Consider the following 14,452-nt stretch of genomic DNA (forward strand, 5'->3'; position numbering starts at 1 on the left):
GTGAGATTAGGAAGAGCCTCGCGTTGCAATAAATACGCTGTGAAATAGAATGGCTTTCAGATCCCGCTGCACCGTCAATCACCTAGGGCGCCTTTTAAAAATACCGAAGCGCCTCCCCTCCTCGTCCCCACCCAGAGACCAATTAAACTCGCGCCCCAGGGGGCCCGGCCGCGGTTATTTTTCTGTTTTGTTTTGGTGTGTTTTTTTAAAATATATTTTTATTGATTTCAGAAGGAAGAGGAAGAGAGAGATAGAAACATCAATGATGAGAATCATTGACTGGCTGCCTCCTGCACGCCCCCGACTGGGGATCGAGCCCACAACCCAGGCACGTGCCCTTGACCGGAATCGAACCTGGGACCCTTGAGTCCGCAGGCCAACGCTCGATCCACCGAGCCAAACCGGCTAGGGCCCCGGTTGTTTTTTTAAGCGCTCCAGGTAGTTTTCACCTGCGGCCTGCCAGGGTTGAGAACTTCTGCTAAGGCTCGCATCAGGAAATAAGTCGTCTGTGTCTCAATTTAGTAAGATATGGGCTCTAGGAACAAATCGTTTGCCTTGCAGAGCTCGGTCCAAAAATTTCTTCCCAATTAATAAGTGTCTACTTCTCATTTGGAATTAATCCTTCCCCAAAACTGAAGTCAGGTACAATTGCTCCCTACCTGTCAAGTTTGACTACAAATTTTTAAAAATGCACACACAGTAAAATATAAATCATATTTTATATGGTGGAGAGTACTCATTGTCATGGTGGTAAGAGCCCACCATATATTACCATGGTTGTTGAAATAAACGTGATCTGTCCTTGTATTGATTAGACACTGTCTCTTCTGTTTATTTGGTGATGTGGTTTTATAATACTAGGAGCGAGGACAACTTTGTTGCATATTTTCTCTACCCTCTTTTTCCCCCACTTCAATACCCTCCCACTTCCATCCCAAGATACGGTATTTCTAAACCAAAGATAATCCAGTTTTACCTGAAAAGACATTTTTTTTTTCTAAAGGGAGTGTACACATTCTTCCTGAGCTCCTAGGAATATTCTTGGAAGTTGGACATCGACCACCTTCACTTCCCGAAATTTATCTTATCATCAGGAATAATTGTAAATTTATCATGGAAACAAATTTGCTTCTCTTTGGCATATCTTAGTTTTGCATGACAGAACAAGAGCCTTAAATTTTTTATGGATAGTAACAATTACAAAGCTTTTAAATATGGACAATCAAATGAGATCAAACAAAAGATAGATGAAATCTCTCTCACATTTTCCTTATTCACATAATTTCGAACTGAGATCTGACTGCAGTTATTTCTAACACTTTTCAGAAATGGTTACTGTAGTAAATATTATATATTCATCAAATTTACACTCTAACATTTACAATAAAAACATATTATTTCAAAGGAAGAAATGTAAATGCATACTTAGGAGGGGTGCAGTTCATTACCTATGGCATAAATTTAATCTTTGTATTATAGCATAAATTTAAAATACAAATATTAGCTAATGGGAAACATGATTTAAAAGAATATTAGTTGGGTCATAGAATAATGGGGGATTATTCTGTTACAGAGTTTATAAATTTAGCAAGTCTGTGAAGGATAATTTACTTTAAATGACAGAGGTTGAAGAATTAATATGGAGGGTAACAATGTAAAATTTAACATATCTTGTTTTCCATATTGTGGGAAATTTCACTGCAATATGAGCTTGTTCTGACTATGCAGGCGCTGTTAGTTTCGGAGAGGATGGTGCAGACATGCTCATATATGCGGGAAGCTAAAAGGAGTCATGCCTTGAAATCTCACAATGCAGAAAATCATGGGAAATGGAGGTCAACTGTCCCTTAAATGCTCCAGTGGCTCCTGTCACGGAATATCATGCAATAAAAGTTTCACCATGGTAATAATGACTTTTCTCAAAACTCAAAGAGCTTTTTCAGGTATATTTTTTCACCTTTCATAAATCCTCATGAAGTAGGGAAAAGCAATTAAGTCACCCAGGGTATCAGGATGTAGTGAGTGACAGTATGAGTGAGGGGAGCCAAGTTGTTGAAGAGTCAGTGGAGAGTTTCCCATTCATCCAACTCAACCAAGTATTTATGGGCCTCTTACTATTGGCTGAGAACTGACTAAGGCTTTGTGAATAGAGTGGGTGAGCAGACAGCTGTTCCTTACTTGTTTTTACATTTTGGTTGCAGGAGATTGAGATAAAGAATGTAACAAATACACAAAACCCTACAGATGGTTATGTTAGAAAGAAAATAAAACTTCAATGGGTAGACATTTGGGATAGAGTGGTCAGGGCAAACCTCTCCGGGAAAGTGATATTTATTAGACCCTTGGAGACCTGAATGAAAACAAGACCACAGATCCACATAAGGCTGTAGTTTCTAAAGCAGTTCATCTATACACTCTCTTGTCTGTAGAAATCCTTACACAAACCCCACCGGGTAAGCAGGACTGATACTTTCTATTCCCATTTTATAGATGAGGATTTTGAGGCTCAAAGAAAGGAGAGATCGGTATTCAGACTCACATTTTCTGGATGCAGTTACTGGTCTTTAGACCCCAAACCCAGTGTTCTTTCTGGGTGTGGACATTGTTCCCCAGATCATATTGCAGTCAGAGGCCAAGTATTTAATTCATCACCTACAAGATGAGCTTTTGTCACTTGAAATGTAGACTCTATAGAAGCATGATAATAATCCTAACCTGCAACCCAGAACCTAGGCAGAATCTGGGCTGTGTGGGACTATGATTCTTGAGCAAGTGTGCAGGCTGAGCAGGTCTGGTGTTTTGCAGTGACTTGACCTGTAGTTTACACACATGAGCTGGAGATGAGTCCAGGATTGAACCAAGCTCTTCCAAGAAGATGAGAATTCCAATGGGAAGGGGAAAATGTACCTCACTGCCACCAGGAGGCTTTCGGATAACTCATTGATCATTTCAACAATTACTTCCTAAACACTTGCTCTAAGATACACGTGTGCAGGAGTTTCTGCATGATATAGGCTGAAATAATTAAATCACACCTGCAGCATAGGGGAACATCAGAAAATCACTAGAAACCAAACAAATGTTTTCTATTATCCCATGCCACTTGATTCCTTAAAAGTCAGAAATGAACAATAAAACAAGGTCAGCCAAGAAAAAGAATCACTCCATGTTTAGGTGTGGGGCTAATAATCATATCTGTTTGATTTTAAAGTATTCTACCTCAAATTTCTCATTACAAGAAATTTATATGTGCAACCATGAAAGAAGCAAAATGTTGCTTGCATTGTGACTAAGATGATTTAAAAATGCATTTCTTATTTATGAGGAATTATTTAATTTATGTCATTGATGAACCCTCCTCTGCGGAACATAAATATACTCTAAAAGAAGCAAGTTGGGCCTGGCTGGCATGACTCAGTGGTTGAGCAGGAACCTTTGAACCAGGAAATCACAGTTCAATTCTGGTCAGGGCACATGCCTGGGTTGTGGGCTTGATCCCTAGTGTGGGGTGTGCAGAAGGCAGCCGATCAATGATTCTCTCTCATCACTAATGTTTCTATCTCTCTCTCTCCCTCTCCCTTCCTCTTTGAAATCAATAATATATATATGTATATATATGTATATATATATATATGTGTGTGTGTGTGTGTGTGTGTGTATATATATATATATATATATATATATATATATATGCAAGCTAGTCCCCAAGTAACTTTAGATAGACTTCCAGGTTGCTAAATTGAGGGAATGAAATAATAAATGTGTGTGCACATGTGTATACATGGTCACATCCACAAAGCCATGTGCTGTTGCTAGTGTATATAGACATACATACATACACATGTGTAGATGCACTTGTAAAACTAAACCGTTGTGAATATAAACAGAATCTGAGCACCTGGATAAAAGATAAAAACTAATATAGAAGTAACACATGTTACTTGTTAAAAATATAAATTAATACCAATCTCTGAAATGTAATCCTTAGTATTAGGAACCTAAAAATATTATGCAGAAATTGAGAACAAAAATCTTATATAGTAATGAATGGAAGCAACTTTTCCCTCCAAAATAGACCTCATTGGACCTTCAGAAGTCCTGTTAAAACCTAGAAACAATCCCAAATCCTTAATTCACATTACGAATGGAACTGGTAGAGAATTAACTCACTTGTGGGAATGTACATTGCTAGGGTGGGCATTTCATGGGATTGTGTATTTCAGGAAGAGGAGGGCACACAAATAACTTGAAGCAATTTCCTCATGAAATAATTTTCATGAAAATAGTTTTTTCTATAAATGCTTGTTTTAATTAAGACAATGCAGACATAGAACACATCATTTTGCAATTCCTAAACCACAGCCTTGTCACTTATCAATGGCCAGTAAATGACTGCTTTCTATGATAGATACAAATGTTCATTCAGGTTCAGGTACTAGAATTGTCTAGGAATATCATGCAGACAGCTTGCATAAATACATGAGGAATAACAGTATATCCTCAGTAGTTTCTGTGATGCTTAGGTATGAAAACTTTGACTTATTCCAAATCTCAAAAGATGGAATAATGTTTTCATATAAAATACACCTGGAACAGTTGTTTTTTTTACCTTAAAAAGGCATCAGATCTACCTGCAACACACATTGAAATTCATCTTTTTAGTTACAAAATCAGACAGATATGTATTCTTTTTTATTTAATATGACTGGATGTGAACATTTCAGTAATTTCCTATATCAAATAGCTAAATTCAAAATAATTTTCTGTTAAGTGTAATATATATTTGTAACCGAAGGGAGAAAGACTTGTCAGTTTAGTCTTTGGGCACTATTTCTATTTGATCAGATAGTTGAAAGTCATTAGTAGTTTCACAGTACAAAATCTGGAATCAGTTACCAACACGCCTTTTTTTCTGATAATTCCGAAATGTATTTGGACTGGAGGTATGGAAGAAATGTTGCTGCTCATCAAACATCTTTTCTGAAAATTTATCGCACAAAATTTCTAGATTCATATATTCTTAAATAAATTATATTTTAAATGAAATTAAGAAAAAGGGCGAGGGAAGCCTGCAGCTTATTTTCTGCGTGAATAGCTTTCAATATCTTCCAGGTGGGGGCAACAGTCAGTCAGTTTTGAGATGAGATGGAGAACAGGCTCTTGAATTTCCCTGAGTCCAGTTACAGAGGAGGAAATTACTTCCTGGTAGTAACGCCGCGAATAAAACCACCACAAGTTTCCAGGAGCCCAGTTTCCAAGACTTTTGGGTCTCTGCGGGGGCCCGGGTAGCAAGATCCTCCGCCTGGAGCGCTCTGCGCTGCCGCCCGCACCCCGGAGCGCGCACGCGCGCTATGCACCTGTCGCAGCGCGCACAGTTGAAGGCGGCAGGAGCGCCCGGCCGCCTAGCTCCAGCCGGCGCGGTGCCCTCGGGGAGTAAACACCACTCTGGGCGTTCCGACTCACTCGCTTTCCAGGACCGCCAGAAGGCAGGGAAACCTTTCTCTGTTTGCATCTCATTCCTTCTTCCACCGGACAATTTGCATTCACAACTGCTGCAGCCGCGTGTGCGCGCACCTGCACCCTTAAAGAAACTGAAGTCGCGGCAGCCAGAGAACCAGCGTTCAGGCGGGGCGGCGGGGGGTCCCGCGCCCCTTTCCACCTCTCTTTGCAAATCCTCCGACTCTGGGAAGGGAGGCAGAGCACTCTGGAGAGGATGGGGATGGTGCCTGAAGCGGAGGTTGATCTTGCATAGTCGGGGAGATAGACTCCCCACGAGCATCCCCGCCTCCTCGATTTCTCCGGCCCAGCGCGGGGGAGGCGGGGCGTGGAAAGCCCGAGAGGCGGAAAGCCGAAGCCCCGGAGTGGCTGGGCGGCGAGGGGTGCGTGTCCGGGGACCACGGGGGGAGGCCAGAGAAGCTCGAGCGCACGGAGCCAAAGGCCCCCTCCTCTCGGGCCTCGCAGGACTGAAGGTGCGTGCAGACGGGAGACCCCGCAAGTTGCCCCACTATGTGTCGCTCCCCCGCACGCCGCCGGCCGCTGCCGCCGCCCGCGTCCTCGGGCCGCCGCCCGCAGCCGAGCCCATGGCCGCGCCCTCGGGGGATCGGTACTTGAGCCAGCAGATGAGCCAAGTGACGACAACCGAGAAGAGTGCCAGAATGCTGGCCACCGACAGGCAGATGGGCCCCACGAGCGAGGGCGACCCGGCAGCCTGGGCCGCGCCAGCCGGCGCCCCGCCGCCGCCGGGGGGTTCCCCGGCGCCGCCACCGCCGTAGTGGTTGACGAAGATGAGGCCGGTGAAGAGCAGCACCACCATGGAGAGGAAGGAGAAGACGACGCACACGCAGCCCGCGGTGAGCGCGGCGCGCTTGCAGTTATGGCAGCTTTCGTAGGCGCCCGAGGCGCGCAAGCCGGCGCGGGCGCGAGGCTCGCGGGCGGCGTCCTCCCTGGGCGGCGGCGGCGGCGGCTGGGCCGGGGCCGGGGCCGGAGCGGGCGGCGGCACCGCCGCGGGCGTTGGGCGGCGAGTGGGCAACGGCGGGAGGCGGTCCTGGGGCAGCGGGTCGTGCGCGGCGCGCAGGGCCAGCGGGAAGGCCTCGGCGAGTTTGGTGTTGCTGGGCAGGCCGTGCACGCGGCTGTCGGGCAGGGGCGTGCGGTGGCGGCACACGGGACACGCGATGGCGCCGGGCGGGCCGTGCCAGGACGGCGGGCGCAGCGGGCGCTCGGGCGCGGCGGCAGCGGCGGCGGCGGCGCGGAGCAGCAGCTGGCTCAGGCACTCCTGGCAGAAGGTGTGCAGGCACGCCAGCAGCTTGGGCGCGCGCCGGTCCGCGTCGAAGTAGTTGTAGCAGATTTTGCACTCGTAGTCCTCGAGCGGAGGGAGACCGGGCACCGTCACCGCGGCGCTGCGGCCGCCCGCGTCCCTGCTGTCCCGGGCTCCCGCCGCAGCGCCCCCGGCTCGGGCCGAGCTCCCGGGGCTGCTGGTGGAGCTCCGCTCGCCGCCGCCGCCGCTGCCGCTGCCGCTCGCCGGCGCTGCCATGGCATGATCCGCCCCTCATCGGGGGCAAGGTGAGGCGCCTTCCTCGCCCTCCGCCGCAGCGTCGGCTCCGGCGAGGAGGAGGAGGCGCTTCGGCCGCCCCCCTCTGGCTACTGTCCCCGAGTGGGGGAGGCGCCGCTGGCTGGGCCGGGCGGGGGCGCAGCGGCGACCGCCTTCACCCCACTCCCCCCCCAGATGCGGGTGCCTGGGTCCTCCCAGGCCCGGAAGTCTCTCTGCCGTTCCCCTGGGGCCTGTCCAGGCAGCTCTCCCCGCCGCTTCGGATATCGGTTTTTGCTGGAATTGGGAGTTGAGGGCGGCGGGAGGGTGTGGCAGTGCGGAACGGGATTTGGGGTGCGGCCACGTACGGATGTGGCGCCCGTGCAGCACTCCTCCCCCTCGAAGCCACACTCAGGGCACTGGGGGGGAACCTGGTCTTGCTTTTGTCTTCTACTCTTCCCGCGTCCTCCTCCCCCCTGTATCCCCGTTATTCCCGGTTTATCCTACTTGGTCCGGGGCTGAGTCCTCTTCCCCCAGCAGCAGAGCTCACCGGTGATGTCACGCGGGACCCGCGCAGGGAGTGGAGGCGGCCGCCTCCCTCCGCGGCGGCGGCGGTTCCTGTCCGTGAAAATCGTGATCTCATTTTTCCGTGCAAGGGGGAAAGCCAGTAACCACCATGCCGTTTACCCTTTACGCGTTTATTAGCAAAGCCCCAGCAGCCCTGCATCCTCCTCCTCAGGGCGAAAGCGAAGAGCTGGCATTTTTTCCTGTCACCAGAGGGAGGAAATGTTGGAGCTGAACAGTACCTTTTTTTAAAATCCACAAATACTGCTTCCTGAGACTTAAGAAGGCAGGAAGACACAGACTCAGCCAGGTCTGGCGAAGTCTTGCCACTGACCGCAGGGGATGGAGGTAGTTATTTCGTTGGTGCTCGGGCGGCTACAGAGGCCGAGAGGGGGAAATACTGTTGAGCAGGTTCACAGAATTTCAACGTCCAGCCGAAACCTAGCCCCTGGCATCGCTCACCGCTCCCTGCCGCTTAAGTTTTTAACACACAAATGCAGAGAGCTGACAATTCCTTTAGTAACGTGGGACAGATCTTCCTGGTCTTACTTAAAACGGCCAGAAGTGCTTCTGAGTATGTTAGCAAACAGCGGCACTTCTTAAAGGAACTCTCAGTAAGAATACAGGAGCGTGGGTTTTGTAGGAGCAGCTGAGGGGCGCTGTTCAGATATTCCTAACCAGAAAGTTCTGCTCCCCTGTTTCTCCAGGTTGGACCTCACCTTATGAGGTCCCTGCCCCACAAGGAAGGGGAAGAGGATGGAGCTCTGGGGTCTCGTGAGATGGAAATATTCTCACTTTCTCTGGGTTCTCTGCAGAAGACAGCAGGATGTCCCAGGGAATACCTGTGGAAAGGAAGAATGAATGGGAAACCAGCTGAAGGAAAAGAAAGAAACCACAAATGTACAGGCAAGAGGAGGAATTATCATAAGTGACTATTACATTTCTATGTCATTTAAAATTAAATGTGTTTTTTGTGAATAGCGAATGTGATACATGTCTAAAGTTTGAGGGACTTTAGGTGAAGCTCATTAACAACCATTAGTTTTTCATTTCCTAGTTTCCCCTTTTTTTAAATTAAATCTTTATTGTTCAGATTATTACATTTGTTCCTCTTTTTTCCCCCCATAACTCCCCTCCTCCCAGTTCCCGCCCCACCCTCCGCCCTCACTCCCCACCCACTGTCCTCATCCATAGGTGCACGATTTTTGTCTAGTCTCTTCCCGCATCTCCCACACCCCTTTTCCCCCCAAGAATAGTCAGTCCATTCCCTTTCTATGTCCCTGATTCTATTATAATCACCAGTTCATTCTGTACATCAGGTTATTTATTCACTTGATTCTTAGATTCATTTGTTGATAGATGCATATTTGTTGTTCATAGTTTGTATCTTTACCTTTTTCTTCTTCTTCCTCTTCTTAAAGGATACCTTTCAGCATTTCATATAATACTGGTTTGGTGGTGATGAACTCCTTTAGCTTTTCCTTATCTGTGAAGCTCTTTATCTGACCTTCAATTCTGAATGATAGCTTTGCTGGATAAAGTAATCTTGGTTGTAGGTTCTTGCTCTTCATCATTTTGAATATTTCTTGCCACTCCCTTCTGGCCTGCAAAGTTTCTGTTGAGAAATCAGCTGACAGTCGTATGGGTATTCCCTTGTAAGTAACTGAGTTTCTTTCTCTTGCTGCTTTTAAGATTCTCTCTTTGTCTTTTGCTCTTGGCATTTTAATGATGATGTGTCTTGGTGTGGTCCTCTTTGGATTCCTTTTGTTTGGGGTTTTCTGCGCTTTCTGGACTTGGAAGTCCATTTCTTTCACCAGGTGGGGGAAGTTTTCTGTCATTATTTCTTCAAATATGTTTTCAATATCTTGCTCTCTCTCATCTTCTGGTACCCCTATAATTCTGATGTTGGTACGTTTGCAGCTGTCCCAGAGGCTCCTTACACTATCTTCGTATTTTTGGGTTCTTTTTTCATTTTGCTTTTCCGGTTGGGTGTTTCTCGCTTCTTCGCGTTTCAAATCTTTGACTTGATTCTTCCGCTCCTCTGGTTTGCTGTTGGTAGTCTGTATAATATTCTTTATTTCAGTCAGTGTATGCTTACTTTCTAGATGGTCCTTTATCACACCATCGAGGGTCTCATTAGATTTCCTGTACATCTCATCAAGTTTATCGACAGACTCTAGAAGCCTCTTGAGAGACCTCAAAAGTGTGGTTCTGAACTCAATACCCTCCCTTGATAGTTTTGTCCTGTTTCTTTGTCTCCGAATTTTTTACGCTTTCTTGGTACACCCCCTAGTGGTCTTTGTGCACAGTCTTGTTGTAGTTAAGCCTTGATTGTTATAGTTAATACTAGAGGGATTTGACCTCCAGGCCGACTGGCTGTGATAATCAGCTGTGTTTGCAGTGGAAGAACTTGTGTCCTCTAGGGAGGTGCTAATCTAGCCTTTGCCTGAGGCTATCCGGCAAATCAAATGCCTCTGTGCAGGGCTTGGGCAGGGCAGGTGCCAGGGATCAACAGGGCGGAGGAGGGAGCCGTTATGGCTGCTCTCAGTCTGTCCCCAGGGGCTCTGCCTCTCTGTCCCAGCAACAGCTGCAAACCTCGGAGGGACCGAAGCCAGACAGTTCTGCTTCTCCCGTTTGAGTCTGGGTCCCTAGAGACTCGCCCGGATCTGGAGCTCTGAGTCTGAGGCTCCCTCCGGATTGAAACAGACAACCGCGCCGCACGCACTCCGCACCTTAGTATTTTACTTCAGCACTGCACCTCCTCTGATTCTCGGTTCCTCCTAGTTGTAGAACTTCCATTCAGCCAGCCTTCCTGTGGTTCTGGATGATGTCCGTTCCATCTTTTAGTTGTATTTTTGAAGTGGTTGTTCGAGGCAGCAAACTCCGGCGTTAACCTATGCCGCCATCTTGGTTTCTCCCTAGTTTCAAATTTTATACATGTAATTTAGGGAAATATTTTTTAAGTTTTTTTTTCTTAAAGTATATCATTTTGTGATGGGGGTTGTTATGAGCAGAAGGCAGGATGATGGGACATTGGAAGAAGGCCGTAGTCTGGCCTTGAAGAATTATACACACAACCACCTATAGTGGAGGAAGTTGCGTGCAGGTCCTTTTCTTTCCCTCCTTGATTGTAACAGCCTGGAACAGTGCATTTTATGCACCATTTTAACTGGATTCTTCCACTTTAAGCTTTGATTAGCTCTGTACTTAGAAGAGACATGAAAACAGGGCCGGTGGGGAGGGGAGAGAAACTCAGAAATAGGAGGGGCTAGTGTGCATTGGAGTTTTTGTCCTTTCCACCTATTTCCTAGGACAGTGGTCGGCAAACTGCGGCTCTCGAGCCACATGCGGCTCTTTGGCCCCTTGAGTGTGGCTCTTCCTAAGCCTTAGGAGTACCCTAATTAAGTTAATAACAATGTACCTACCTATATAGTTTAAGTTTAAAAAATTTGGCTCTCAAAAGAAATTTCAGTCGTTGTACTGTTGATATTTGGCTCTGTTGACTAATGAGTTTGCCGACCACTGTCCTAGGACATGTGTAATCTCGATGCTGACGGGGACTGAAAAAGAATTCTGAAGGTCTACATATTTGCATATAGCGTGCATTTGTGCAAATGTTTAAGATGTTCAAGTTTCACTCTGTTATTCATTCTCATCATTGAATGGAACAATTGAAATGGGGCTGCCCCTGGGTCTCTCATACTTGGCACTGTTTACATTTTGAGCTGTTTACATTTGGCACTGTTGTAGGTGCTGTTCTGTGCATTGTTAGATGTTTAGCAACATCCCTGGCCTCTGCCCTCTTAATGTTAGTAGCAACCCTCCCCACTGGTGACAACCAAAGGTGTCTCCTGGAGACAAAAGTTCCCCCTGGTTGAAGATCACAGGTCTATACCAAAGTCACAGATTTGTTAAAAATGAAACCAAAAGCAGAAATACCTCCCAACTCTTAGCTAGTGCAAACAAAGATGGCATTACCAAATTTACTATCTACCGGCATTTCTTCTGTAACTCCTAGTACCTTAGATATCATGGCACCATCTTTGAGAGGTCTAGGTACAGTTTTTGTCAATAAGACATTCTGTTTATGGAGTCAGAGACAATTGCCAGAATTTGGCTGGAATTTACTCTCTGTGTTTGCATAGTTTGTTTTAGGGGAAGCCAGCATCTCCAGTTATTTTATACTAGAGGCCCGGTGCATGAAATTCATGCAGGGGGCGGGGGGTGGGGGAAGTCCCCTCAGCTCAGCCTGCACCCTCTCACAATCCGGGACCGCTGGCTCCTAACTGCTAACCTACCTGCCTGCCTGATCACCTCTAATGGTCTCTGCCTGCCTGCCTGATCGCCCCTAACTACCCCCCCCCCCCCCCACAGCCTGGTCACCCAACTGCCTCTGCCTGCAAGCCTGGTTGCCCCTCACTGCCTCTCCTGCTGGCCTGGTAGCCCCACACAGCCTGTTGTTCAGTTATTGCATGAGGGCGTCCCAACCAATTTGCTTATTACCCTGTTATTAGTATAGATTCTAGGACTAGTCACTCATTTTGGGACTCATAAAGTTGTCATGTGGGGTTTCTGTCAGTGCAATGAAGAGCATAAGTTTGTGTGACACAGGCCCCAGGCTTCTACCCTCATGAACTGTAAGGCCCAGTGCCCAGTGTCCCCTGCAGCAGTAAGTAGTGAAGCGTGGTCACTCACTAGGAATTAGATTTTCACTATAGTGAAAGATGTGTTGAAAGAGGTCTAAGATCAGAAACAAGGAACTCAGTATTCACATCAGGACTTGAATTGGCTTTGCAAGAATCCAGTTCATTCCTTAAATATAGGGTGAGTGTTAACAGGGGTTGGGACTCTATGTATGTGTTATGTGCACAACTTGTTTGATCCTTGTAACAGACTTACGTGGTAACTACTCAAAAATGTATATACATACTTTGAATAATTATAAAGGCAATGTTTAATACAATACATTTGATTTTCAAAATTGAGCTATCAACTGTTACAGTGTATATACATTTTGGGGGGACACCCTGTATATTAGATACTCATTTGCTGATTTTTTTTTTCTTTTTGAGAAACCAAGTAAATGGGAGACATCAGTGGTCTCAGGTCATATCTCGTATACATTCTCTCCATCCACTATCTAAAGAGAGAGAATATTTTAGTTTTAGGATTGACAGTTCTAAGTCCATAAGCGAGGTCTGCTCCTCACCCACTGCACAGCATTAGATATGCTACTTAACTTCTCTGTGTCTCCATTTTCCAAACTATAAAATGGAGATGAGTAGTTACCATGTAAGACTGTTACAAGGATGGAACAAGTTGTGCACATATCACCTACAGAGAGTCCCAGCCCCTGTTAACACTCATTCCTATTATGTCAGGGGTTTCTGTTCCTGATCTCAATAATCCTCACAAACGCCCTGTGAGAGAGGCCCTGTGTAACCAGGCAAGGGGACAGCCAGCAGTAACAGACTGGTCCAACTCTTCCATTATTTCAAAGACAGAACTACAGGGAGCTTCTCAATCAGAGACCAGGCCTGACCTATGCATCTAACCATGCATTATTGATCTGTCAGCTACAATAAAACTCTGTATAAAATATGAGGACAAAATGAAATCTCATTGGTGATATTGCAAGAATAGATGTATAGACTGATCATGCCACTCAGAAGCAAGTAGGAAATGAGTCAATCAAACAGCTGACATTTGAAATAGGAACTGTCTGATTCAATTAGATTTATTGAGGTCCTGTTCTGGAGGGCATTACTGCTATGTGGCAAGATACCCGGCCTCCAGAAACCAAGAGTTTAAGAGAGGATATTGAACATATGTGCAAAACTCGGAGGCAGAATGAGGCAAGTTTGTGGTTCAGGGACAAGGCCTGGTGGTAATAAAGAGGAGAGCGAAGTTATTTCTGCTTATGGTCAGAGAATTGGAGATTAAGGAGATACAGAGAGAAAGCCTGGCCGGTGTTGCTCAGTGGTTGAGCATTGACCTGTGAACCAGGAGGTCACAGTTTGATTCCTGGTCAGGGCGTATGTCTGGGCTGTGGGCTGGATCCCCAGTGTGGGGTGTGCAGGAGGCAGCCGATCAATAATTCTCTCTCATTGTTTCCTAGTATGTTTCTATCTCTCTCTCCCTCTCCCTTCCTCTCTGAAATCAATTCTTTAAATTAAAAAGAAAAGAAGATTTATAGAGAAAGACATTCAAAGCAGCAGCAGCAGGATAAAGCAGGTGTGTTGAGGGCATGGCGGGAGACCAGCTTCAGAGAGAGCATGCATACAGTGTGTAGGATGCTATCCAGAGAAGTCTGGAATGCCATGCTAGCTGGGCTGGGCTTAATTCTGCAGATAACCCCAAATGTGCCACCTCTGTGCATATTCATTAAGAGGTTACTTTAGGAGCCAGGTCTCATTGTCATATATGGCAAAGATAAAACTTTTAAAAGAATTAATGTGCTCCACTTATGGGAATAAGTTCTCTCTCGCATGTATAGGCTAGTAGTTCAGAGTAAGCGCTCTGCTTCCAGGCGGCCTGTGCCTCTTACTAGCTGTGCAGTGCTGCACAAGGTCCTTCACCTTTCTGTGCCTCAGTTCTCTCTTTTGTAAAACGGGGGAGTCCTATCTACTTCATAAGGTTGTTGTGCAGTTAAAATGAGTCTACATGTATTAAGCTTCAAACAGTGCCTGGTACATGGTAAGTGCCTTAAAAATGGTAAAAAATAAAATAAAATAAAACCTATCCAAATGGGCCCAAGTTGCTTATTCCAGGGAAATTATTTCTTTTTTAAAAAAAATATATTTTATTGATTTTTTACAGAGAGGAAGGGAGAGAGATAGAGAGTTAGAAACATCAATGAGAGAG

The 14,452-nt window shown here is 46.2% G+C and overlaps 1 protein-coding gene across 1 annotated transcript; it reads right to left on the reverse strand.

The window, feature by feature from the left end:
• Window positions 1–4,310: 4,310 nt before the first annotated feature.
• On the reverse strand, window positions 4,311–7,030 carry RNF228 (ring finger protein 228). The gene has a single exon (XM_070423330.1). The coding sequence runs from the start codon at window positions 7,028–7,030 to the stop codon at window positions 6,005–6,007; it is 1,026 nt and encodes a 341-aa protein (XP_070279431.1). The 3' UTR covers window positions 4,311–6,004.
• Window positions 7,031–14,452: the final 7,422 nt, after the last annotated feature.

The sequence above is a fragment of the Myotis yumanensis genome, unplaced genomic scaffold (assembly GCF_028538775.1).
Source record: "Myotis yumanensis isolate MYYU_CA2020_CCGP unplaced genomic scaffold, mMyoYum1.0.hap1 SCAF_8, whole genome shotgun sequence".
NCBI lineage: Eukaryota > Metazoa > Chordata > Mammalia > Chiroptera > Vespertilionidae > Myotis > Myotis yumanensis.